Source organism: Harmonia axyridis, chromosome 1 (assembly GCF_914767665.1).
Source record: "Harmonia axyridis chromosome 1, icHarAxyr1.1, whole genome shotgun sequence".
Lineage (NCBI taxonomy): Eukaryota > Metazoa > Arthropoda > Insecta > Coleoptera > Coccinellidae > Harmonia > Harmonia axyridis.
In genome coordinates this window covers 33,127,087-33,154,987 of record NC_059501.1, presented here as the reverse complement: position 1 = coordinate 33,154,987, position 27,901 = coordinate 33,127,087, and the positions used below count along the sequence as shown (strand labels likewise).

The 27,901-nt window shown below is 33.0% G+C and overlaps 2 protein-coding genes across 4 annotated transcripts in view; both read left to right on the top strand.

Moving 5' to 3' along the window:
- LOC123671350 (serine proteinase stubble) overlaps window positions 1-11,446 on the top strand; it is a 53,969-nt gene extending 42,523 nt beyond the window's left edge. For all 3 annotated transcript variants that reach the window (XM_045605129.1, XM_045605127.1, XM_045605128.1), the window contains 3 exons: window positions 576-789; window positions 7,679-7,870; window positions 11,057-11,446. In XM_045605129.1, the coding sequence (XP_045461085.1) occupies window positions 576-789; window positions 7,679-7,870; window positions 11,057-11,233 (583 nt within the window). In that variant the 3' untranslated portion in view covers window positions 11,234-11,446. The remainder of the gene's footprint in view (window positions 1-575; window positions 790-7,678; window positions 7,871-11,056) is intronic.
- Window positions 11,447-16,944: 5,498 nt separating this feature from the next.
- LOC123671348 (serine proteinase stubble) overlaps window positions 16,945-27,901 on the top strand; it is a 70,874-nt gene continuing 59,917 nt past the window's right edge. Inside the window, exons 1-2 of the mRNA XM_045605125.1 lie at window positions 16,945-17,269; window positions 22,543-22,645. Of these exons, the coding sequence (XP_045461081.1) occupies window positions 22,543-22,645 (103 nt within the window). The 5' untranslated portion in view covers window positions 16,945-17,269. The remainder of the gene's footprint in view (window positions 17,270-22,542; window positions 22,646-27,901) is intronic.

The window sequence follows — 27,901 nt, the reverse complement described above, 5'->3', positions numbered from 1 at the left end:
AAGGCAAATTGATGAATTGACAAATAAAGCCGTAGCGGAAAGTTCGGAGTACCAACATAGAATAATGAAATATAACCATGAAAACTGTGCGTTTTTGATATATTCTCGCACGATTTTGTTCTACAAGATGTGGAAGAATGAACGGAATAACCACAGAATTAGAGAAACATTGTTCCATAATTACACAAGCTTGCTTAGACTGTATCTTTCGACAATTTAATTAATTGTTGTACAAGTTTTGTCAATAATTTTTGATGAATCAATTGCAATTGAAATTGATTTTATTGAATTGAAATAGAAACTGAATATATGACATCAAATGCACATCCCTTTGTACCAGAGTTTTTTATCGGCATGTATGGCTGGAATCAAAGAGAACTGAAATAAATTTCCAGATCGTCTAACACAAAACATACCTTTCCAATTGTTATCTCTGTATTGGATTTTATATTCGGTATAAATATTGTTTTCCTGACACGAACTCACGTCCAATTCAGCGAGTGTACCTCCTCGTCAATATGAACAAACAGGGTGGAAACCCTCTCTAATTTGTCCTTTACCTTTTTCTTCCACAGAACATCGAACGGAGACATCCGTGTCCGGCTTGGGGAATGGGATGTTCGAGCCCAGGACGAGAAATTAGCACACGAGGAGTACACTGTGGAGCGGAAGGAAGTGCACCCCGCCTACTCGCCAACAGACTTCAAAAACGACGTGGCCCTGGTCAAATTGGATAGGAACGTCCGATTTAAGCAGCACATCATACCGGTTTGTTTGCCTTCGCCTACGGTAAGGAAATTTATGGAATAATAGAATTCGTGAACCCTTGATATGTCGATTTTTTTAATAGCGTTCAATCGGAGCTTAATAATTTTTTTTTAATTTCCTGGTGTAATGGATTTCCCAAATTATCTCTTTGTGATGAATAAAAAATTAATGACTTATTTTTGGGCTCAACTTTCGAGAGAATTAATTTTGTGAAAACCAAAACCTTATAAGTTTAACTGTTTCCAAGCTGGACACTTTTGAATGGGATGTCCTATTTCTGAACTGATATCAGTGTCTGAGGTCTGAGGGCCAATTTTCGTGAGAAACTTATTGGCGGAGACCGTAACATATATAATGTTGTTTTTCAAAAATGTTTTTTTTTTTTAATTTTTTTTATTCTTCAAAAATATTTTAATCGCAACTTCGACGTAAAATTCAATGACGTTAACTGAATTTTCTCCGCAAACTGATATTGCATGGAATATCGCTATGGATAATTTTTGTTTTCAAATGGGACATCTCGTATATTTCTACATATTTCGATAGAGCTGAAACTTCTACCTTTCTGGAAGATAAAAGAATAATATTCCCCAAAGATGTTAGGTTAGGTGACCTAGTCGGCTAGTCAGCTACCTATGTTGGGACTTCGAACATGACCTCAGAAAAATATCAAGTATGACTCATTTTTGAATGGCAATTTTCACCACTATGATGTATAATGCTCGAATTATATAGAAAGTTACGAGGTGTCCCATTTAGGGATTCATCAAGCCATTGATTAGCTTGACATTTTAACCAACTATTTGACTTGAAAATCAAGCTCGTGAAAAATTACATACTTGAGCGTGACTTGATTTTAGATATTTATTGCTTGACTTGATATCAAGCTACTTGATATTACTTGAGCTAGATATACACGCGTCGCACATCATTTATTTCTGCAATCTCGTGCGCGCTTAGACTAAATAAGAGGATTTCTCGAGCACCGAGAGACTGAAGCATTCGCCAGTGTGACTTTATTAGTAGTTTTCTCACATATGAAATCGATTGGTAGATTTTGGTAGTTTCAGAAATATCTTTCCAAACTTGGCCAATATGGCCAAGGATTTTTTATCAACTTCATCTCCTGTTGAAGACAATTTTCCAGAGCTGCTCGTACAGTTACAAAAACCCACTTTAGGTTAAGAGACGAATCTATAAGATGCCTCATATGTCTTAGATCCTGGATGAAAAATTATTAAATCAAGCGAAGCTTGGAGGTTTCTCAATATTGAGAAACTTCATTTTTTTATTATTAAATTCTTATTTTGTTGTCATTTATAACGATTTAATTTATTTTTCTATTTCAAAAAAGTTGATATTTTCGGTTATTCTATTCAATAAGTTTAATGAATAAAAGTGTTTTTTGCAAGGTTCCTCTCCATTTCTAAATTTTTTTTATTGATGTGACACTGCAAAATAAAACTACTTAAAATCAAGTAGCTTGATATGATTCAAGTACATGATAAATAAATACTTGTTTTGACTTGGGATTGAAAAACTATTACTTGACTCGAGCTTGACTTGAAATCAAGTCAAGCTCAAGCTAAGAAGCTTGAAAATCAAGCCAAGCCGTGAATCCCTTGACCCATTTGGAAAAAAATCCATAGCGATATCTCATGAATTATCAGTTTGCGGAAAATTAAATTCAATTCATTGAATTCCACGTTACTATGATATTTTTTCAAATAAATGAAAAATTTTCAACAGGAAAAACAAGTTACAGCAATATTTTCTAAAATGAACATTTTCGAAAAACATCATGTAAATATGTAACGGTGATAGCTATGGAGTTGCGGTTTTCACCAATGAGTTTCTCTTGAATTGGCCCTTAGAAAACGATATCAGTTTTCGTCTATCTAGTAGAGAAATAGGAATTCTCATTCAAAAGTGTCCAATTTGGCCCATCCTGTACGTATGTAAGATGTCTTTATTTATATATTTTTAACCGAAAATGGTCTCAAACGATAATGTGCGACTCGGCGATGACGGACATGTAGTCAAATTCAATGCTGTACGTTCATAAATATGACAACTCTTGAACGAAAAAAAACGTCGGTGTTTAGTTCGTTAATGGGTAAAATCGGCCTTGGGGTTCAAAATTTTGGTTTCTCGATAATTGTTATCCATCAAGATTAAATACTCATATCAGAATAAACAATTTGAAGCTTCATTCGAAAAATTTTATTGATCGCGTCCTAGAACTAGAAACAAGTTCAAGCAGAATATCGAAAGAGCAAAAACTCAGCAATAATATATCATTCGAATTGAATTTTTTCCTGTTGGAATTACAAGCCTAGTGTCAAATTTCCTGTCGATTGCATCTTTAAAATCATAGAAAATACAAGGTGTCCAAAAAGGGTATCGGGTATTTGTAACTTCGATAAAACAAAAACTAGTTACAATTTGAAAAAAAAATTATTGTTAATTATTACAGCATGAAGTGGAAAATTATTTGGAAAAGATTATGTTATCTAAATGGTGACCGTTACGCTGCAGGCACTCTTCTAATAGGGAACGAAAATTGGCGATCACACGCTGACACATAGCTCTCGATATTGCTGCCATTTCTGACCTTATGTTTTGTTTCAATTGGGTCAAATTCGTTGGATTATTCTCATACACCTTACTTTTAATGTACCCCAATGCAAAATAGCCAAGTGGACTGAGGTCGGGGCTTCTGGGAGGCCAGTTGATATTACCCCTACGCGAAATGACCTTATTAGGGAATAATTCTTTAACAGCTACCATTGCTTGATTTGTTGTATGGCGAGTGGCCCCATCTTGTTGAAACCACGTTCTTGAATTATAACCTTGAAATTCCAGTAACTCTGGACCCAAAAAGTTTCGCAGCATATCGCAATAACGGTCACTAATTACATTGAGTAGTTGGCCTCGTCGATTTTCATGAAAATAAGGACCGTTTCTTCGTCGCGGTCTGAACGAGGGCGTTCAAATTCTTGAATTTTTATCGTCACACCTGTATTTTCGAACATTCGGATCCATTTTCTAATGGAGTCATCAAGGGTGCATGGCGTGTAAGATATTCCTCACGATATAAACGTTGAGATTGTTGAAAAGCTACTATTGAATCACCGTTGCGATAATACTCTCGTACGCAAAAAGCGCGATGCGTTCCTGGGTACTGCTCCATCGTCACTGAAACTCCAAAAAATTGCGGACATCACGATCCCCTTCACAATCCCCCCCCCGTCACTCATTCTTAAATGCAGCTACAAAACAAATACCCGATACCCTTTTTGGACACTTTGTATAAGCATCTTCAGGTATTGCTCAGTTCTTGATATTAAATACTCCAAAAAGGTATCAATCTAGACTAGTTCTTATTTACCATTTGCTATATTCTATTGAACTTTATTTGAGAAGAAATTCAAGACAATACTCACACATTTTGAACCCAATTTTCAGTAAAAAATCGAAAAAGAATATGTGTAACAGTTATCTCATATTGTAATCTGAAAATTGTTAGGTACATATTTTCCACATTTGAAAAAATTACGTGGACAATTTGTGACATATATATCAACCGTTAACGATTTGTTTTCATGAATATAACTTTTGAACATAACATACTGAGTCAATGAAAATCTCTACGATAAAATATTATAAAGTCAGCCATTCTTGGCTACAGAATAATTCAGAAGAATTACCCTATTTCTCACAGGTCCGTTCAACGAACCTCATTTCTCCTCGTTCCTTGAAAAATTCATTCCTCAGTTCAATGGAACGAAGGGAATTCGCTGACACATTCCTCAGTCTGGGGATTCGAAATAAATGAGCTACACCCGCTTCGCTTGCTCCGAAAATAACCACGAATCCAATTTAACCCCTAAAAGAGACCTGGTCGATTTAAAGTCGATATCAACAGCGACTGCAACACGCGTATTGAGTGTTTTGAAGCTTTCTCGTAATGAACGGAATGGAAGTATACAAAAGTAATGGGTATTCTACTGAGCATTCTCATTTCAGTTTGAAAATAGGGTCTAAAAATGAATTTCTCTATTTCAGTATCGTAATGAGTTCATTACAGTTCTAAAAACAGTGCTGTAATGAGTTCATTACAGCATCGTTTTCAGTTATGTTTTTCATTTTGTGGTTGTCTATGCTGACTTCCAATCCTATCAAATTTCCATAAACGTCAATAATTGTCAATATAATATAATATAATTTGGATATAGTGAAATGATTTGTAACATTATTACCAATTTCTCTTGATTCTGGTGGTGTTAAATCGATTTTGTCAGACATAATTCACGAATTTAATGCGTAATTGTAATTTTTTTCAAAATTCGAAACGTACGATTCAAAATCCGAAATCTGTCAATGTTCGTAACAGTCACACCAACTGCCAAGATACAATACATAAGTCACTAGGATATATAATCTGAATTTTTCATTGAATTTCGACAATATTTCACAAAACTTGACTGAAATAGAGAAAATATCGTCTAATACTCGTTGCAGAAGGCAATTCCAACACTCATGCGTTCCAAAACTCGCTCCTTCGTCGCTCGTTTTCGAATTTCGCATTCGTGTTGGAATAGAAGCCCATTCAGCAACTTGTTTTAGAATATAATATTATGTTCTTTTTATTATATTCCATCAAATTAAATCAAAATTGAATAATTTGTTCAAGAATACTTTATTATAGAGATATCCTTGTCTTCTAAGTGTACATAATTGATCACAGTGGCGTTCCCAGACATAAACCTTTTGGGGGGACTCACACCCAGTTGCAGGAATTTTTGATAAAATTCAATGCTGCCTTAAAATTTTAATCCTCCATTAAACGGCTCAGGTAGCCAATAGGCTTCTCGTATTGTACGTTTGAAATTTCAATGGCAGCATTAAATTTTAATGAACGTTCCTGCAACTGGGTGAAAGAGTTATAAAACGATATTTCCAATATCCTTTGAATTCACAGACACTTCTTGAGATTGATTTTCACTAGTCGAAGTGCCCATAATAATAATTCATAATAAGATTATGAAGTTTTGGGATCATGCAACACACACTGAAATAGCAAAATTTCACGTCAATCACCTCAAACTAATCGACAGAATATACTAAACCTATTTATTATTTTTGTGAGTAAGAATGTTAACGCAGCAAGTGATGGAAGAGCCGACAAAAAGATTCTTTGTGACAAAGGGATAATCAGATATTTGAAATAAGATATTATTCCCCTACTTTAGGAGCCTAAAAAATTGGAGGAATTGCTGTTAAGGGAGCCGCCGATTGAATTCGTATATTTCGGAGATTTTTCTTCAGGATTTTATTAATTTCCACATTCTCTATCAATTTGGCATTCATATCCCGTTTTTAAATAATGATTGTACCAACGACATTCAAATCAGATCGAGCACTTCGATAAAACCATTGGTTGATGAATTCGTTAATTCAGATTTTGCACAATTAAATTATTGAGCGTTGGTACTTATACCATATACTTATATTCCTCCTGAGGGGGATATATCGCCATTATCCTCCTTAGGTACGCCACTGATTGTTCCAACATAATTTACAGTTCCAGTAGTAATCGGTTTATAATTTCCATTTGAAAAATCTGAAAGATGAATTAAAATATATTATAAAAGCGAAAAAACATTCAAATTTTCACTTGAAGCTTTCAACGTTTATATTTTGCAATATCTCAGTTTCTACTTCATTTCACACATCCCCATTTCTTTGTACTTTTTTTTTTGTTTCTATATACACAATATCATTAGCGAAGGCACTCACTGACATTTCAATCCTCCTATTTCTCAACCATTCTCTGTGAATTTCTTTCATATCTTATTTGAACATATCATCATTCATAATACATCAAACATCACTTAGATCATTCGTTTTGAAATTTGAGTTATATAGCTTTCAACGGAATTCACAAATCATATGATTCAATTTTATATAGAAAACAATACTTACAATTTTGAATTTATGCATTCTATTCTGAGACAATTATTCTTTCTAAAAACTATCACATACTCAACAAACAAATTGGTTGGTAATTGTGTTGAGTTCTTTTTTAGTTATTATTCCGTTTCATTCCGAAAAATTTTGTAATTATAAAATTCTGAATATTGAATTAATTGGAAGGAATTTTTGGAAATTAACATATAACCTTTACAACGTTCTACATCTCCCGATGCATAATCGCCAGCCCTCTCTATCATTTCAGTCTGTGTCCTCTCTCCTTGATTTCCTCATATATTCTGTTCATTCCGTCATTTGTTTCGGTAACCTTATATCCGTCATTCTCTTCACATGTCCAAACCATATAAGCTGTTTATCTTTGATATCCTCCACTCCACTATTGTATGCTTGACGTCCATTATCTCCTTCACTCTCTCATTTGTAACTCTTTCCATTCTATATTTTCCAGCAGCTCTTCGCCAGAAATCAATTTCAGTAGCTGTCAACACTTCAATATTGATACATAATCATATACAGGTCAAAGATTTGGCCGTTGAAAAATATAAATGCTGAAATGTGGAAATTAAATTTGGTTATATTGCATTCAATAATTAATTTCTATCCAGTTACTAATGAAATAATTGATTAATAAAGTTTCATTAGTTCGCAACAAGAGAACGAATTGGACAGCATAAAAATTTCACTTTGCAAATATGTTGAAAATTTTCGAAATATTTTTTTAATAGAGATAATAATATAAATTTTTGAAGTAACCTTTGATTTTTCAATATTACTACGGTCTATTTTTACGACCGTTCTAATAAAATTTACATGCAATTTTTTATCATATATCCTTTTTTGAAAGCTTGAAGGAAAGGACATGTCTGATGACTGCTTGAAAGGAGAATTCTCAAAGTATTATTTGATGTTTCAGGTCAAGTTGGTAGGAAAAATGGCAACTGTAGCCGGATGGGGTCGAACGAGACATGGACAAGCTACTGTGCCTTCCACATTGCAAGAGGTCGATGTTGAAGTCATACCGAATGAAAGATGTCAGAGGTGGTTTAAAGCCGCAGGAAGGCGAGAAATCATTCATGACGTTTTCCTTTGTGCCGGCTACAAGGAGGTGAAAATATTTGCATTTTTTGAAGATAAACATTATTCATATTAATTAAGTCCAATTGTACGATTCCAAATGAGAATATGTACCTCTTTCTAATCATCCCGATTGAATTATACCTTTCCGTAATATTTTGTCATCTTTGAAAATGAAATGAAATCTTCGATTTTTTTTAGCGGTACATTTTTTGTCTCTTTATTTATTGAAGCTAAGAATGTATAAGACTGAGCTAATAGGTATTGGATACGATACAATAGATTAATATTATTAATTAGGTAGATAATACGATTCCGTTCAATTTTGCTGAGGAAAAAATTTCTTTGAATTCGATATTATTTATACATACTACTTTGAAAGGAGTAGATGTCAGCAATACAGGGTTAGAACTATTCAGAGGGCCACTACACTACAGGAATATCGAAAACCGTTAGGAATACAGGGTGGCTTGAATTACAAAAAAGTTGGGTTCTTTAGGTATTAGTTCATTGGTGGTAACAGATCCAGAATATTTACAATGGTTTCCGAGATATCTCGAAAAAACCGAAAATCGAGATTTTCTTTTTTTTTCTGTATAAATCATTTGTTTTTGGAAATAACTTCATGAATTTCGGTTTGTAGTCATTATCCAACATAGAGATTCTAATGGTGTCGTCAGATTTTTTCTGTTTTCCATTGTTTCAGATATGCGACAGTCAATTTTTTTTATGGACGCCATAGTAGTTTTCCTGAAGAGGTGATAAAGAAAAAATTACGAATTCAACAATTACACTCTACAAAAATATCGGGTCTAGGTACGCGAATTTGAAGAGTTCACTTGACTATCGCGTCCCTGAAACAATGGAAAAAATCTGAAGAGCGAAGACACCATTAATATATCTATATTGGATAATTGCTGTAAACCAAATTCCGTGATGTTATCTCCAAAAAAAAAGTGTTATATAGAAAAAAAAACAGAAATCTCGATTTTAATTTATTTCAAGATATCTAATAACCAATGGAGATATTTCGGATCTGTTCACACAAACACACTCATCCCTAAATAACGCAATTTTTTGGTAATTCAAGCCACCCTGTCTTTCTATCGGTTTTCGATATCCCTGTAGTGTAGTGGCCCTCTAAATAGTTCTAACCCTGTATAATGGTGAGATACTGATGTGATGTTTGCTATTGAAGAACATGTACAGAGGGCTGATGAGGAGTATGTGCGTAGGGTTGTTGAGTCTCTTGCCTTTGATAGTCGCTCACCATACTTCGTATCATTATGACCGTCCCCCAAATATACGACCACACACATATTACTCGTCGAGCTATATGTTTTATAATTATTTGAACTAAATTAAACTATATTCCAAATGGTTTGAGCTTTGTTGTGGCTATTTCGTTAATTGGATATAAATCCCATTGAATATGTGTGTACGAAAAATCTGCCCTTTGATTTAGTCTTCACATTCTGGCACAATGTATACATTCAATAAAGTTAATTGACGATATGCGTCAATCGGAGATTGTCCAACTTAATTTGTGGACGCCTATACATACATAGCTATCTGAATTTACATAGCAGTCAAATATATTATTAATTTTGCTCTCTAGTCTACTGAAGGTAGCTTTGTTACCATTTTGGATCTAATAATGTCATCTTTGTGTGATGAATTGTGAGAAATTCGAGAAACAATTTTCAACAATATACATAATATGATATACCGTCAGTGTGATTTTCATCCAATATGGATAAAAGGAGAAGACAATATCACAATATATAATCAAATTGAATCATAAATAGTGAATTCTGGAATGAATAATATGTGCTCTCCGAACGTCAGAAGAAATAGTGTTATATTTCCTGAAGCAAATTTTATATAAGAGATAAACATAGAGTATTCACTAAACTGCTGTTTATTCAGGAAATATGCTATACTTGTATATACTCAAATCATACTTTTTATATAATCAGTATACAGTAGACAAAGTGAAAATTTGACACATTCATTTCAATAGTAGATTCTTGAAGTCAAAAGCCCTTTTTTTCATTTCCACATTTGCCGATTCGACAGTTTGAATTTTCATACTGAGTTATGCCTCCCTTGGACACCTGCACATGAAGTTTTACACGCATAAGATATACCATTTCAATATTGAAAATGAGCTAATAAATAGAAAAAGCATATACTCACTTTTCAATTCCATTCGGTTAACTACATACTATTTATAAAATATTAAAAGAGTGATTGCAATTTCGTTAGCGATGTATATGTATATATTCTTCTCTTGATTTTCTTTCCATTATCGATAATAATATCGAATTCAGCTTGCAATCACTCATCTTAGTTCTGATATTCATTCATTACAGTTTTTTATTTCATTTCGAAAAAAAGTTACCCATTTAACTTTTCATTTTCAAATATGATGAATAAATGATATTCATCTATGAACATTCAAACTTCGAATTCTTCCATTGTTGCCTACTTGCCAAGTTGAAAAACAGAATAATATAATAACTTCCTTCAGAATAAGAAACTAAATCGATGCTACCGAGCCAAATCGAAAAAAATAGTAGAGGAGAAGATTAGTCTTCTCCGGTTCTTTATAATGATATATGAAGGATATTGTATTTGAAAATTATTATAATTTCCACTATCTTTCTATTTTTCATGAAGTAATCAATTCGAACAAAATTTGATTTAAATCACAATTGTTGGAATGGTTGTTTGCTATGGAAATGTATATCTCCATAATAATTGTAGTTTGACGACTTATGAAATGTTTCATTTCCATTAAGAATAATCATTTTGTTGCCTAGGTAGAAAAAGTAATAATTTGCTGATTGATATGTGTCTGCAAAATTATTATTTGCTCTCAATCCCAGGAAAAATTATAAATTTAACTAGACAGCAAAGTAGAATGACTGCCTCAGCTGAATTCCTAGCCTCACTCCGCTCAGCTATGAACGATTAGCCACAGCAGCCAATTGACTATTTTGCCGCCTATCAAATCAAATAACTATTCTTTTGCAATCAGGAATCTTCTGTTGAAATATAAGAAGAGGTCAAAACTAACCTATATCTATTATTATTCTATTTCGACTCTGACAAATTGCAAATTCTTCATAAAGTCTTTCCTCCTTATCTGAATACATTGTAGGCTCAATGCCAAAATTTTTTTCTCAAATTTAAAACAAGATCATCATTACAGGGCGGTCGTGATTCATGTCAAGGGGATTCTGGTGGACCACTCACCTTGAATATAGATGGACGAAGAACCCTCATAGGATTAGTGTCCTGGGGGATAGGATGCGGACGTGAACATTTACCAGGAGTATACACAAACATACAGAAGTTCATACCATGGATAGATAAGATTCTTAGCTGAGAAAGACCTGAACTTCATTTTAAGTGCCAATGTGATCTTCCTTCAGTGAGATACGAAACATTTGATATGAATGCTCGTATATCTACCAAAATAGGATATTTTTTAATGATGAACAGTATTTATTTTAGATTTTAAGACAATTCAAGAAAATTTATACTTTCAGTGTGTACATCATATTTTTGATGAAAATAAATATTCATTTTTGTTATAAAATTTGCGTTTCATTGTGTTAGAAATGAATCATTCTATTAAATGTGCAAAATACAGAAAATAAATCATCAGTACTTTCATTATGCCTATATCGAACTTGAGAATTCTAAATGCTTGTCTAACGTTTTTATGTATAGTTTAGAATGAAATACTCAATATGGCAGGTTGAATAAAGTGAAATATTTTGATATGATTTCTGGATGAATTATTTATTGTAACTATTTCAAGACATTTTGTACTTGAGTTCATACCAAAACCATTTTTCTGGTTGCTATGGCTGGTTTATCTAATTTAGTTATGAAAATAGCTCATAGGTTTACTAACGAAGAATTTTCAAGAAGGTCTCAGCATGAATAGAGTGCGATAAGAATTTTCAATTGAATTCAACATTTGGGGGGACAGAAAATATAATTCAAATGAAATTCAAGGTATTTATAGTAGCAGAACTAGCGGTTTATTTTACTAATCCATTTTGCACAATGATAAAAAATATTTGAATAATGCATTTATTATCGATATTTACTTTGTATTTTGTCATGATTTTTAATGGAATACAATCAGTATAAATCTATGGGAGATGATTCCCTAATATAAGGGGCCTGTAGCGATTCTGGTACACCTGAGGATTTGAAAAATCATCACTTGGAGAATCGGTTCTGAAGAAACCCTCCCGATTCTGCAGCAGATTTAGTACTATTTACTTATTGTATTGACGGGATCCCCTCCTTAGGAATCCCTTCATTGGCCATAGATAGTTAAGCCTTGGTGATCTTGGTTCAAGAAATCCGCATGGAAACTGAGGAACAATTCCGCGAAAGATAATTTTTAGCAGGTCATGTATTGATTTTTGCCTATTTATTGGGTTTATGGTCTGATTTGTTATGTTGAAAAATCATTATTTAGTGGTGTTGAATTGGTCCGGAAGGGTGAAGTTGTAGGAGTATTTTTTATTACTTACAAATTTTGTTACATTCCTTTTTTCTGGATCCCGATTCTATTTTTCAATAGAAAACCTATTTTTTTTTTTTTTTTCAAAACGCTAAATGTAAGATACTTTATACCAATCCAAACTATTGATGGTTTTTGTGATATTCAGCATGAAAGGATTTTTTTTTAATATTAGCCAATTGAAATATTTGTTCTTACAATGTTATAGTGTGAGTCCTATTGAAATTTATGTCCGATCGAATATTACACATGAATTAATCTCCCAAACGGTGTATCTGAAATGAACCGTTGATATACAGGGTATGAAAAACAGCTTGTAAATGGAAATTTGCAGAATTTTGCTCATTCGCCCTACCAGAGATATGGAGCACCGCATCCTGGTGCAAGATCCTGTGTAATGGTACTTAATAATGCTCTATAGGAGTTCGAGTGAACCTTCACATATTCCATTGTCAGAAACAAGGATATCAAATGAAGATATTATTAAGGATTATTGCAATTAAAGACAAAGACAGTGTTATATAATTTTTTATTCGACATAACAAATATTCATTATTCAATATTATAAATCCCCATATGGTGACGGAATAAAAATGATAACTTTTTATAGTTATCATTCTCTGGAAAATGAAAACAAAAAATTTCTTAATAGAATGAATGGAAGACATTTCTTGAATTTTTGCAGTGCTCATTCATGAGTGCACCAATTGCGCTTTTAGGGACCTCATATATTATTTTAACAGCAGGAAATATGATACTAGAAATAGATCAATGTATTTCATGAATTTTGATGGTAAGAATTTGCTCCCGGTCATATACCCTAACCTATAGAATAATGTGAATAATATCTACTAATTTTGTGAAGAGTTCCCCAAATTGTTGTCAAACTGTGTTAGATTGAAAGTTATTACTTTTTGAAAAGTTGTGTATATGTCAGTTAAATAATTAGATATTGTATTTCAGGTTGCCTGATAATGGCCTGAGGGGCGAAATCCATAGCAAAGAATATATAAAAATCTTTGATATTTAGTGTGTATCGATTACGCTATACTGAAAATGGTCACGCTAATGGAAAAATTCGCATCTAAAGAAAAAATGATTTTATTTTCCTTTCACAATTATTGTTTTTGAGTAATTAGTTAGTAGGCATGTTATATTTATGTTTTTATCTTTATTGCAATCACAAATTTATTGAATATTTTCCTAACGGGTAAAAGTTTGTTGTTTTTTTTTAATACTTCTCCCTACGAAGAAACAATATTTACGTTTGCGATCAAATGTTTACTGCCATAAAGATATTTCAGTGGTGATTAACGATTTCTAATATTGTAAAATTTTGCAGAGAAAGAAGAAATATCGACTTTATGAGCAGAACTGCAGGAATTATAATCGGAATTATATTTTTTCATGAAATTTTTATCATTGAAATTTAGTTCATTTGTTTGAATTATTTCGATTCGACAGATAAATTCATGATTTCCAAAAAAAATTACTCTTATATTCAATCATAAAAGCTTCAAGTTAAAACAAATTCAGTTTTGAAATAACTCAACTTTTTGTTGTTTTCTTGTTAACCATGATAATATGGGAGCACCAGCACAAAAGTTGATATTTGATTGGATAGCACAATAAATGTATTCACATAATAAATGTGGTTTTTTTGCTGATAGGAAAACATGTCCATAGTTATTAATTTTTCATCGATAGAACTATCGGAAAAGTATTACTGATTTTGTTCACTTCAGAATCGTGATATTCATCTCCTTACCACGCCACGAAAAAAATAACGAATTCAACGAAGTAATGATATATATGGTGTTCCATTAAAAAAAATATGGGTTTGTGTCGAATCTTCAAAACCATACCCCGAAAAAAAATATTGAGTACGCCACTGGATTCTACGCAGAATTCTGATTCAGACGTAGTTTTTACCTCAGCATTATTTCTAATAACTTCGGAGATAAAGGAGGGGTCCGAAAAGTATCAATTTCCAAAATCACCCTGTATCTCTTGAACGGAAACAGTTATGCAAAATCTGATAAGACGAACTTGAGTTTCACGAAAAAGTAGGAAAGGAACGTGAAAACCGCAAGGCTCTATCTTAAATAACAAGAGAGAAACCTGGCTGTCTCACCCAAAATGGGATGCACTGTACATTGTCCCAACGTACGGAATGTTGATGAATAGCATTCATTGATATTACGAAAAATATTTTTTCAGTATACGTTAGGAATTTTGAGGACTGAAAAATTTCCATTGTCGTCTACATGGATCAACCGATATCTTGCTAAGCTCTTCATGTCTGCAAGCACTGGCCAACTCAAAGATAATAGCAACTTTTATCAAAAGATAAATTTGAAATTTTCGTCAGGAATTTTGGAATTTTTAGACGTCATCCGACATCCTGTTTTATAAGATATTATGTCATTGTGAAATATTGACTTGAATACCCGAATTTGATTCCACTTATATTGGGTAGTGTTCAACATAGAATACTTATTCCATAAAGTATTAGATTGATATTGTAGGAAATCGGTAAAATAGGCTAGAAAATCTTTTCTTCAATACTTTTAAATATCTTGTTGTGTCACCTTTATTGGAAATGCTCTTATTGTTTTTGATATTCTTGTTTAGATTGTTATGATATAATATGGCAGCTTCCCATTCCTCATTTTCGATTAGGTACTCGTCACCGAACAGATTTTTCGATGAAATTTTAACGAGAAGGTTGATGAATCTGTCTTCGAATTCGATACTCTCCATCGGGTCCTAAGAACGATATCTCTTGAATGAAAGTTTTCAGGGTAGATTTGAATTTCGAAAGCCGCTGTTGAATTTCAAAATCCGATTAGGGGTTCTGTAAATATGACAGTTGGAACTGTTGTTTTCCAGCTAATTTCGAAACTCCATATTCAATCGGAATGAAAGTTTGTATTTGATGTAAAATGACTATTTGAAGCGTCGTAGAAAATTTCGGAAGAATATCTCAAAAAAATTTCCAAAAATTCACATGACCACTAAACCATGGAAAATTTAAGAGAAATATTGGAAAAGAAATACACAATATTTCAGTGATTTCGGATTCGATTTTGCATGCGTTTATAAAATAATCACTTCGTCCATTCGTTTTGTGTGATACCATCGAAACATTCAAGCATCGAAAAACCTTTTATTTCAGGCATAACAGCTCAGATGGAGATTAAATTCTGCGTGTATATCATATAAAGGTTTTTAATAATAATTCCAAACTTGTCGCTGGCTTATTATATTAATACCATAGAAAATTCAACCAGAATCTGGAGAAAATAAAGAACACTCATTTTTATTTGATATGCATGTAGCAGAATATAGAAATTTTTCAGGTCTTCAGTTGAATTACTGATGCCTACAACTGGTTAAAAAAAACTACCGTCTTGACAATAGATACGATGAATAGACAAGAAAGTTGGTTCATGCAAAGAGTTATTTTACTTTCAATTGATTTATTGGTACTTCGATATGAGGTTTCTAATCGACCCCTGAATCTGCTCAAATATCAAAATCTTTAAATTTTGGATATTTAACCCCCTCCTTCTATGATGTTCAATTTGATGAGAAACTAGTGCTCATACATACCATAATTGAGAACTTTTCGTTTTATAGATTTCAAAGGTCATTCCAACCTGAAGTAGCTTGATAGGATGATTCAAAATAGTAAGGTGAAATAAATTTTGAAGATGCTCCAGAGGTAAACTACTTCCTAGACATTATATTTTATAATTTTTAGTTCTCACAAACCCTCTTCCTGTAATCGAATGTGCATTCATCACATTTTGAATTGCCATCGCTTTCTTGGAGTTTCTTGGAAATTAAAATTAGCCTATGTGTAAATTCGAAAGAATGATAGCGCTCTGCTACTTAAACTTAGGGCTAAGACTTAGGAATGAAATTACTGAATGAACTTCAAGAAATTATGGTATTTTCAATGAATTATCATATCAAATTCAGAATGAGTCAAAAGAACTCAAATAGGAATGGAAATAATTATATAAATGAGAGAATCAATTCACAACACATAAAATCGAATCACAGTTGGAATTCATAATACTCATCCTCAAAATCATTTATTATCAACTGATCATTCTCGTGAGCTGGAGGTCGACACCCCTAGGTCCAGGAATCCTAAAACAACACATAAAAATTCAACGCGCGTGTGAAATTATTCGACAATATCAAAAATTCACATCGTCCAACTCTCAGGTTTATTTTCAATTCATCTCCAGACGTGCTCATTACGTCAAAAACAGTGGAAATAACTTCCAAGAAGAAGATACCTTATCGAGTACCAGAGGTACCAATTATCCCATAACCTTGAAGTATCATGAGTTGTCTACATCAAGACAAAACAAGGCGAAACAGCAGCACCTGTTCAGCTCTACTTTATTTGAGGCAGCGATCGTAACTCTTCACAACTCGATCACCAAACTGAGGTACCATTAACGGTACCTCCCCTCCTGGGCTTCCACGGCTAAGCGTTGAGTTCCCATGGGTCCTTGACCCTCCGCTCTTGAAGATGTCATGAGTAGTCCAACTTCTTCTTCGGCCAGTTGAATCCAAACACCGGCATGACTTTGTACCCGCTAGTCATGGGGATGACATCGTACCTTAAGTACTAGAAGCGCGCCAAATTCGAAACTAATCGTCCCAAAAAGTACCAGCGGTCCGGGTGTCTTTCACGTGCGAGCGATATAAACATGACAATTTTGGCGGATCCGAATCTCAATTTTGATCGCTGATACATTTGTGTCCCAATTTTTGTGTGATAAATTCATGTGAAAACCCTAGATTTTAATATTTATTTGAATAGAGTTTATTGAACCGTTTCTGGTGACCTGCAAGGTGAGTTGTAAATTGTATTAATTAAAAAGTGGTTCCGTTATTATAGTGACCTTGTCTTCAGTTTATCCGCACGCCGAAGAATTTCGGATAACTGCGATAGAATTTCTGCTTTTGTTGTCTCGACGGATGAAATAAACAAAACCAGAGCTCGATGTCAATGAATGGATTAATTAACATATTCCAACGTGAATGAACACATTTCCATCTATTGAGCAAAAATACTCACCTTCAGTGAAATTGAAGTTCGATTGGTCAATTAATAAAACCAGAAGAACATGAAACTTTCAATAGCTTCAGTTTTGAATTTCATACATACAGAATAATGATGCTTTATATCTGCTGATACTTCCAAAATATCTGAATATCATTATAATTGAGCAAATCATTAACTAATTCTCCCATCTATTCTGTCCATAATTTACCCAATTTATTCTATTACCCTTCAAAGGAAAAAACTCTTTCTATTTCCTTCTGAATGAATACCCCTACTTTCATTTTTATCGGCTAGTATTGAGGGTTATCAAGGAAAGTCAAAGGATAAGTTTGAAATGATATTATTAGAATCCTAGGAAACTTATTATGAATTGGGAGACATCAATCAAATAAATTGAAGATGAATAAAAATGAAGCTTCACAAACATCAGGTATGAAAGTGGAAGTAAATTGCTATTACGTGAATGCATGCTAAATGAAATGGGGGGATTTTGTCATTGTCGTGGAGTAAATGAAAAAGAGGCTTCAAAATATTCATCTCTTTCATTTTAAATTCCCTCACTCGTAACCATTTCGATTGAAACAAAAAATATATAAATCATACGTCATTCTCAGTGGACTATTTGAATAAGCACTTCTGGATTCAATGTTGATATATTGAAAGTTGGTCACTATTTTTGCCATTGAAATATTTCTGCTCAAAACAAGGTTTTCATCAAGCCAGGTTAAAGTTTCAAGAGAAATTTTCATATGAAGGTAGATTGCATCAGATTCATTTACAATGATGATGAAACATTTGCTCAATAATGAAAAAACTGAAATTTTACTTCTGGTAAATATAGCATAACTGTACCTCTATCACTTTTTAAATAATCAGGTCTTTTCCTGTTTATTGTTTCCATCAGATTCGTAAATGATTATTGTGTTGATGAAAATTTCACTCAAATTGTGGTACAATAACTATTTTTGGTCCAAAAAACTTTATTTATTCCACACGTTTCATTCATAATATGTTTTTTCGGCTATAATTCACAAATACACGATCAAATCAATTCAATAATTATTCGATACTCAAGTTCCTATATCATTTTAATCTGTCTTAAATAATATTTCAATTCCACAATGTCTTTAATTCAGTTCAGTCCATGAAGGTTTTAAAAAGGAGAATTTAGAGATTTTGCTTTCTGATTTCGATTCCAATATAAATGTGCTGAAGAATTGTGAATTAAATCTTTTAATTCGAAATCATCATACATATTCAAGTCCTACATTTCATTATTTTGGTATAATACTTGTGAGCTTTTGATATGATTCCTGGATATTGTTCTCCTGAAATTTAATGACCAATCAACTAGACCTAACATTCAAATTTTGAATCAATTGATTGTATCAAATCATAAAAATTGAAAGATTTGTAACATAGATAATATTTGTAATTTCATATATACAAAGAAAAAGTATATACCCTAAAGGATATTCAGAGCAATTTCAGGAAGTTGTGCGAAATTTCACATCATGAATCACCTAGTTTAATTCCGTCATACCGATCATAAGTGATTATTGTGATTTTAAATGTTTTCTGTTGAATTTCAATATGACGTGAAATTACAGTTTTGTTTAAATTGAGTTTTAGAATTTCTAATGAAAACTTTCCAAAATTTTGTAATATTTTCTGAGAAAAATGTTCAAGCAATGAATATTTCAAATCAGTAAGAGTTATTGTAGTTTTTGTACAATTGGCTCACCATTGGCATCAAAGAAATCATTGATCAAGTACATATCTCTTTGTTTCTGAGTATCTAAGAATATTCATCGATCTTGAGACATACGGAAATTACTCTGTTTCTGTATATTGAAAAGGAAAATTGATAAGATTATTATGCACAAAGGTTGAATAAGACCAAATGGACATGGAGGGAATCTCTGTTTCAGTGTTTTTTCATTGAGTAACTTTTTAAGCGCTCATCGCCGAACAGATAAAAATCGTAAAGATGATAACTCTCGAACGAAAAGAACTGGAAACATGAAATTTTTAGGTTATTTTCGGATATAGAATGCTGCCATTGAATTGAATGGGCATAATTGGACTTGAGATCCGTAAATTTGACCGTTCGATATTTTGTTTTCCTAATAATTTCAAAACTTCGTATTCGAACCAGATGAAAATGATCTAAGAACTAAGAAAAAATTCATTAATTTCATTAATATGATACAAAAAATTTGTTTTCAAGCAGTACAAGTTTCACTGTCCAACCATCATTCGAACTTTTCGTAAGAATAGGTACTGATGAGAATGAAATTAATAAAGGCAATCCCAGTCCCGATCGCAGTAGGATTGTTTTTGTACGTTCATTCAATGGATAAAATTCTGTAAAATCCCCTGTGCCATTAAGGAACTTATGAAACTTTTGGCGAAGAGGAAGTATGGAAAAGATTTATTTTGGATGAAGAGGCATTCCTTCTATATAAATTTGTCAGCTCATTTTTCAAACAAATACACAAACCAATCACTGCACCTATACGGGGAGACAGAGTTTCTGCTGAGGTTTTTATCTGTACTCTTGTATCGTTGAAATGTTTACATTTTTACGTTTACATTTCCTCTAAGATTTTATCTTGAATTGCTTTATTATTTGAAGATAAAAATTTTTTGTATTGCTCTATCTCGAAAGAATATATTCATACTTGAGAACGGGTGATGTCAATAATACACGAAATAACTAAACAGGTATTCGAAACAGAAACGAGAGCTCCAAAACGACATTGTTCGTTGCAAATAGTCGTTGAATAATGGAATGAGAAATCTTAAGAAACAGTTCAGAAACAAGACGATAATAATATGTCTGGATTAAATATGTTTTGCTGTTTTGCAAATAACGGAAATTTTCTATTAATACGGAACTAGTTTTTGAGCGTTAATTGGTATATTTGTGTTTAAATTTTTGTTTAGTTTCGCCTATTCATTCCGTTACTTCAGAAACTCCAGAATATTTCAAGGAACTTAATCTGAGAAACGTTCATATAGAATACAATAGAGGTTCCATTCGAAATTAAATGTTCCATTATTACATAGTTTTTGTCCATGTTCAGTTCATTATCCTCTTCTTGAATCCGAGAGCGTTATATGTCATCAATTTTCTAGCAACCAAATGATTCATCAGTTGTATACATATTATATCCTTATTGAAATCACCTTTGATCAAAAATTATGCATATAAGATCAGCGATGAGTTAAGGTTTTTCACCTAAAAATATTTTATTCGAAAAAATATGTTTCAAATATCCATAATATAAGTATAATGTAAGAAATATCAAATTTCTCATTTCCAATAATCATAGGCTACTGCACTATATTTTTTTTTATCATATAGAAAATATTATCTAAGTACATAGGTACTTCGCCTAGGTAGCATTGATATAGAAAACAACTAATTGCTGTAATTATGAACAAGGAATGTCCATTTACGCAGATACATTTTCACTTCTGCGATGGGATGAAAAAATTACCAGAATATCGATAACGTTAACCAAGTTAACGGATAACGAATGAGATATCTTCAAACGGTAAACTTTGACTCGATAAAAGAAATAAACAATAATCTGGTTTTGGAAACGGGATTTTAACGAATATCTCTCAGGGATTACACAAAATACCTTGAGACCAAATTATTCGGATATATTAAATCTAAAATAGATAAAGAATTGATTTTGGTCTGGTGTTGATTTCAATGCCAAGAAGAAATTCATTGTTCATCCAGACGATAAAATGATTAATTTAGAATCAGGTTTTTGATATAGAGATTCCTAATAATCATTGACACACTTCTTCCTTTTTGCTGGTTTTTTGATATATTGGGAATTTACCTAGTCCTTAAATATTTACATGAACAGTGATAGAGGTAGTAGATAATTTTGATAATATTTGGCCATTCTACTTTATTGTTGTAGCTTATCAATCTTATATGATGAATAGATATGAATGCACAAATAAGATAAAAAAGTTATTATAAAAACTAGCTTTATTTCCACATTTTTTTTTTATTCAACTTCATTCACTTCTTGATGAAAAACCACCGGAATTTTGCGAAAAGCTCTGTAGAAGGGTGAATTTCAAAATGACTGGAAGTAAAAGAAATCCTTCCAGATATTTCCTTTCATTTTTGTTATTTTACGAAAATAATAATTCACTGATAATCCTTCATTTTCTCTTTTAATATACAATCTAAAATGATCAAATGATGTATATTACCACCTCATCTACACAATACCGAATCAGTCTTATGAATGCTGGCATCGTTGACTATTAGATTGCTAATATCAAATAACATCAAATAACTCAAAGAATTATAATTATGCGTAACTTGGCAACTATCGTGCCAGATAAATTTTCTGAAAAAGATTTCTTAAGAATTTGATTGAGGAAATTCTTATTTTTTTTCTCAAACATTCGGCTTTATTCGTAAAGACTGATACATGTACTTTAACATTCCCCAATTTTCCAATACCGTTACTTATGAAATATTTGTTTTTGTCTTCATCCGATCCAAATTTCTTTCCCTGAAGCATTCTTTTGCAATAAGATGGGGGCCAGATCTAAAGAATAAACGGGGTGGTCAAGAAGTTGGAAGCACAATATGTTCAAGCTGACCATGGTTTTTTTCATCGATTTGAGACAATAAGCAAAAAGTGATATGTCAGTATGTCTCAGGCAGTACTATCTTTGCGCCAGTCCTGAGACGTATTGAGTAACGTGTTATTCTGGTGTTATTAAATGAACTCCTGGTGAACTTGATCTTGACTATTTATTCATTGTTGGATTGTATGTTGAACAAAATATACTGAGAAATATGAGTATATCATTTCAATTGTTCACACCTTACCATATCGTCGTTCTATCGTTCAAAATTTCACTTTCAGCTGCGGGCATTGCGGGTTAATATTTCCTAATTATTTACGCTATTTTTCCTATCGATTTCATTTTATGTGAATATGTTACGTTCATTTTTCATTGAGAAAGTATCAGAATGAAAGTAAGTGTGTACCTTTTGATTAACTTTCAGATGCAACCAGCTTCACTCATCACCTTTGTGTCATTCATCCTGGAACTGTGCAATGCATCTCCTGTTTATAATATGCAGCCAGCTTTCATAACAACACATATAGGTGAGTTATACAATAAGTTGAGGGTATAAAGTACAGCCATTATAATTGAATGAAATCACAAGAAATAATGAGACACTCGTGAATCATTCATTTAAGTTGAAATATCCTTTCGATCAGAATTGCTCTTTGTTTTTAGATATCATGAGGCAAAGTTCTTCAGAAGTTAGCATGAAGTAAACTTCATTCGTTCAAATTCAATTCAATTTGTTCAATTTGAAAGATTAATATGTTACAAGTAACCGATATACTCCTATCACTTAATATATACCCAGTTATAATATCACAAGAGCATAGACAATATTCGATTATACACCGATTCACGAGTCTTAGTTCACGAAACATCACGAGAGCGCTGCTCGAGAGAGAGGTTCGTATAATCGAAATATATTGTCTATGCTCTAGTTGATATTCGTTACGATTATATACCGAATAATTTCAATAACTATAACCAGAGCACTGCATTTAGATAATTCAATGACATTTCACTCAGCTTAACTTTTATTTTTTTTGGCAAATGTCCAAGAATGTTATTATGGAAATGATCCCAATATGGCAGGAGGCGAAACACCAAAACAATTATACCAGGTCGTCAAGAGTATATCCACTTACCAATACGCCGTAACCTATGGGAAATTTACGAATTTTATTGATTCACCAAAACATGAGTTATACAATCATTGCAATGACACTTTCAATAATTCCTTTATGCTTTTTGAATCAAATAACTTCGATCGAAAATTAGGAAAGTTTCTTCGTAATCCTAATATAACTGGCAAATTACTCGAAAAGAAATCGGAACAGAAGATGAGGGGAAAATTTCCGAAAGTTCTAAGACTTTCGAGAAGTCTGGATTAACAAAAATCTGATCAAAAGATCAAAGATTAAGTACACCGAGTTCGAGGAATAAAAAATTCACGAGCGTATAATTGAGAGGAGAGAGAGATAGCGAAGATTATATTCAAGTCCCTCCGGTGAGCTTGCTAGCTTATACTTTTAGCGTTTGAATAGTCTGCCTTTCATTCATCCAGAACAGGGAACATCGTATGAACGTTGAGAGAAAATGAATTCGGAAAGTCAGAAATCAGAAAATCCCCAGAGATCAATAATGGGTGGAGTGTGGATATTGAATTGGATCACGCTATCACGCTCTCCTAGCTGCTGCTGTGCGTCTTTTTATCCGATGTTAATGTCGATCCCATTTTATTATGGTGCTCCCATCGGGAATTCTAAATTCTGACCCCAACGGTCTGAATGGAATTCCTTTATAGCAGTATGTACCTAGATGGGTATCTAAGTAATGCCAGCGGAAAATGTCATCTATCTAACCTTAAAATTCCACCGAAACTATTATGGATACGATTTTTCCTCAAAAAATATAGTATTTCGTATGACCATAACAACACATTTTCCATATATGATATCACTTCATTCACTTCCATTTGTGATCGATGAATTGAAACCATATCGAAAAATTGCTTGAAAAATTTCAATAAGAATCAATATTGCATTGAGTTTCAAGATTTTTATCTGAAAGAAGTAAAAAACTTCATCGAATCATAGGTTTTTGAACCAGTATTTGTCCAGTATTTTTTGGTGAAGACACTAATTCAAAGGGTGTTCTAAGAAGTGATACTATTTTAAATAGTAACAATGGCAACACTGTATATTATTTTTTGACATGTATGTTTCATTTGTTTTCAGTAGATTATGCTATATAATGTTGATGAGAACCACGCTTCAACAACGTTAAAAATTCTCAAATTGTTTAAAAATAAATTACATCTCATTTGTGAATAAATTCAAGAAGAATTCGTTGATGAAATTAATCAATTACACTATTCCTGATATTGGAGACAAATTTGAACCAAGTACGCTTTAGTAGGTACTTGTTGCTGGTACTCTCGTATCGTGTAATGAAAATTCACTTTTGAAAATTGTTAACAATACTACGAATAGTAAATCGATCAACCCACGAGGAATAATAGAACAAAAATTTCGTTACCCATCAATCGATCCATCAAAAATGAATATTTAACAAAACTTATATACACAACAAGGGACGGTTTGAAAACAACAAACTTTTTTCCCCCTGAGAAAACATTTGAATTTGTGATCAAAATAAACAAAAAAAAAACATAAATATAATATGCCCACAAACTTATGACTCAAAAACAATTGTTGCGAAAAAGAAATAAAATCATCATCATATATTTCCGAAAATATCCTCTTCATATTCGCAAACCTTTCTGTCACAGAATCAATATCGAGTTCAGTTTCCCCTATGAACACACAATAAGGCTAAACCTGCCAATCTTTGCTGACCCATTGTTGATCTGAGCCAAGTTTTCAACTTATCCAATGACAAACTCCTCTCAGAGCTCAAAACACTTACAGCCATTACAGAGATCGATATAGTGCCAAATAGGTGAAAATTCGGATATATTGACTTATCGAAAAATTCTGTTGCATCCAATGCTGTATCTGGCAGAGTTTCTCTATACTCTCTAATTATGTTTTCATGAAACTAGGAACGATACGCTACTATTTTTTGTTTTTTGGTTTTAATACGGATTCCGTTAATTTCTACCTGAAACAAGAATCATATTTCCCTTCGAATTCAATGACTTTGATACAAAAAACCGAAAACATGGCGTACGTGTATATCGTTGACGAATGCAAAAATCACAGATGGCAAATACCAAATTATTACTATATGCAGAAATCATCTGTGTTGCGAAAAATTCTACGATTCCTCACAAGATATTTATTGGACTTATATTGGATATTCCGCAGAATCTCTACGTTCTTTTCCGAAATATCTTTTTGAATGACTCATAAAATAAATAACAGTAGATACGAATAGGAATAATGTTTTATCACTCCGAGCACGTATCTTCAGAAAAGCAGACACTCATATGAAATTGTCACAGTCACCCCAAAACTATCAAACGAAGTCGCTCAGCTATTGATTTCGCATTTGGGTATACATATTGTATTTGATTTTTTCGTATAAATTCTTTATAACTGTCACGATTTCGCGAAACTCAAAACTGTTTTAGAAAAAGTATCAGTATATTCTTTCTCTAATTCTGTGGTTATTCCGTTCATTCTTCCACATCTTGTAGAACAAAATCGTGCGAGAATATATCAGAAACGCACAGTTTTCATGGTTATATTTTATTATTCTATGTTGGTACTCCGAACTTTCCGCCACGGCTTTATCTGTCAATTCATCAATTTGCCTTAAAGAAATCAGTTCTGCCAACCAACATTTTTCAATGCAAAAATCACTAAAATATATTTATGGAAATATTTCATTAATTTCAATGAAAATGCAATGAATTAGAGAAAATAATGTATAATACTCGTACAGAAGGCTAATTCTACCACTCGTTCATTCCAATTCATTGAATTTTGAACTCGTGGAAGAATATCAATGCCTTCTGCACTTGTATTATAAATAACTATTAGAATTGAGTAGATTTTTCCAATGATGACGTTGTTCACAAGCCTCAAAGAAATGCTAAAAATTCCATTTCTTTTTTTAAATTTTCTGCTACAATTTTAGTCAAAAGAACAAGACAATTAAAATACCATGCTGACAATCAACTGACAAAAAGTATTTATGCTTGTATCTATTGAGCATACTCTTTTGTTATGGATGAATCATGTCAATAAACATGAAAAAACGTTTGAAGCACTTTGTTGTTTCCCTAAATAGTTCAAATCAGACATCTATTCCAATAATGTTTTTTGTCAAAATTACCTGACCTTTCATATAGCAAAGTTTGTGAGTAAGCTAATATATCACCTTGTATTCGGTGTACAAATTTGCTTCCGCCGTTTTGCAATATATGACTGTAGCGGTAAGTGGTAGTCGAAATTAATAATCGTAGATGTCATACAATAAGTTTAGGTATTCGTGAACATAACCTCATCGAAATATTAGTCGATTTGTGTCTGCATCAAAAAGTTATTCTGTCCTCGTCATTAGCAGGAGGTTTTAATTTTCTGCTTTAATATGAAGAAATCTGCGACCGATGATCATCGAATGCTCTCAAATACTTATGGTGAGGCTACTGTTAGTGAAAGAACGTGCCGAGAGTGGTTTCAACGCTTCAAAAACGGTAATTTTTGACGTCGAATTCCAGCATGACGGTGGAAGAGAGAAGGTTTTTCGGAGCTGCAGAATTAGAGGCATTACTTGATCAACACTAGTGTCAAAGGCAACAATAATTTGCAGGATAACTGGAACAAGCCATTTCAAAGCGCCTGAAAGTCATAGGAATGATTCAAAAACAAGGAAATTAGGTGCCGTACTAGATGAAGCCGAGAGATGTTGAACGGCGTTTGTTTGCTTGTGAACAGCTGCTTGCAAACCAAAGACGGAGGGGATTTCCACATCACATTATGACTGGAGCGCAGAAAATCATTGAGATATCCTGGCCATACTTCCACGTCGATGGGCAAACCGAATATTCACGGTTCGAAGGTCATCCTCAGTATTTGGTATATAATGAAACAATGACAGGCAATCGTTATCGAACGCAATCAATGCGTTTGAGCCGAGCATTGAGAGACGCAATACAACGAGAGACATGATAAAGTGATTTTACATCATGACAATGTTCGATCCCATGTTGCGAAAGTGGTCAAGACATACTTTGAAATGTTGAAATGGTCCTATTCCACCCGCCATATTCTGCAGACGTTGCTCCCTCGGACTATCACTTGTTTCGATTGGCACACAGCCTGACCAGCAGTTCCAGTCTTATGAAGGAGTAAAACATTGGATCAAATCGTGGATCGCTCCAAAAAAAGGCTGCTCGGAATATAGGAGAAAGTAGTGGCCAGCGATCGACAATACTGTTTTTACATCAAAGCCTCGGAATTCGGAAATAAACGGCGAAAAAAAAGTTGTACGCCTATGTATACGTATATTGTAGAGCTAGCAGCGGACCTAGAACTGACCTAACTGCATCTACTTGTCTATTGATAGATGTTACATCATCTATTTTTCTGTATTATGAAAACACATCATATTTGCTCACTTTGTAATTTATTGAATCCAAAACAATATACAGAGAGGGCCATTGAAAACGAAACAGCGGCTCTGTAAGTCGGCAGAACCGAGTTATATAAAAACGCTCGGACACGTCAACAACATTTTCGAGGGGGACATCGTTCGCGATAAAATTCACCCGAAATACATTCCATCCCTCGGAGCTGTGACCGCCACCCCTAAATTTTTAAATG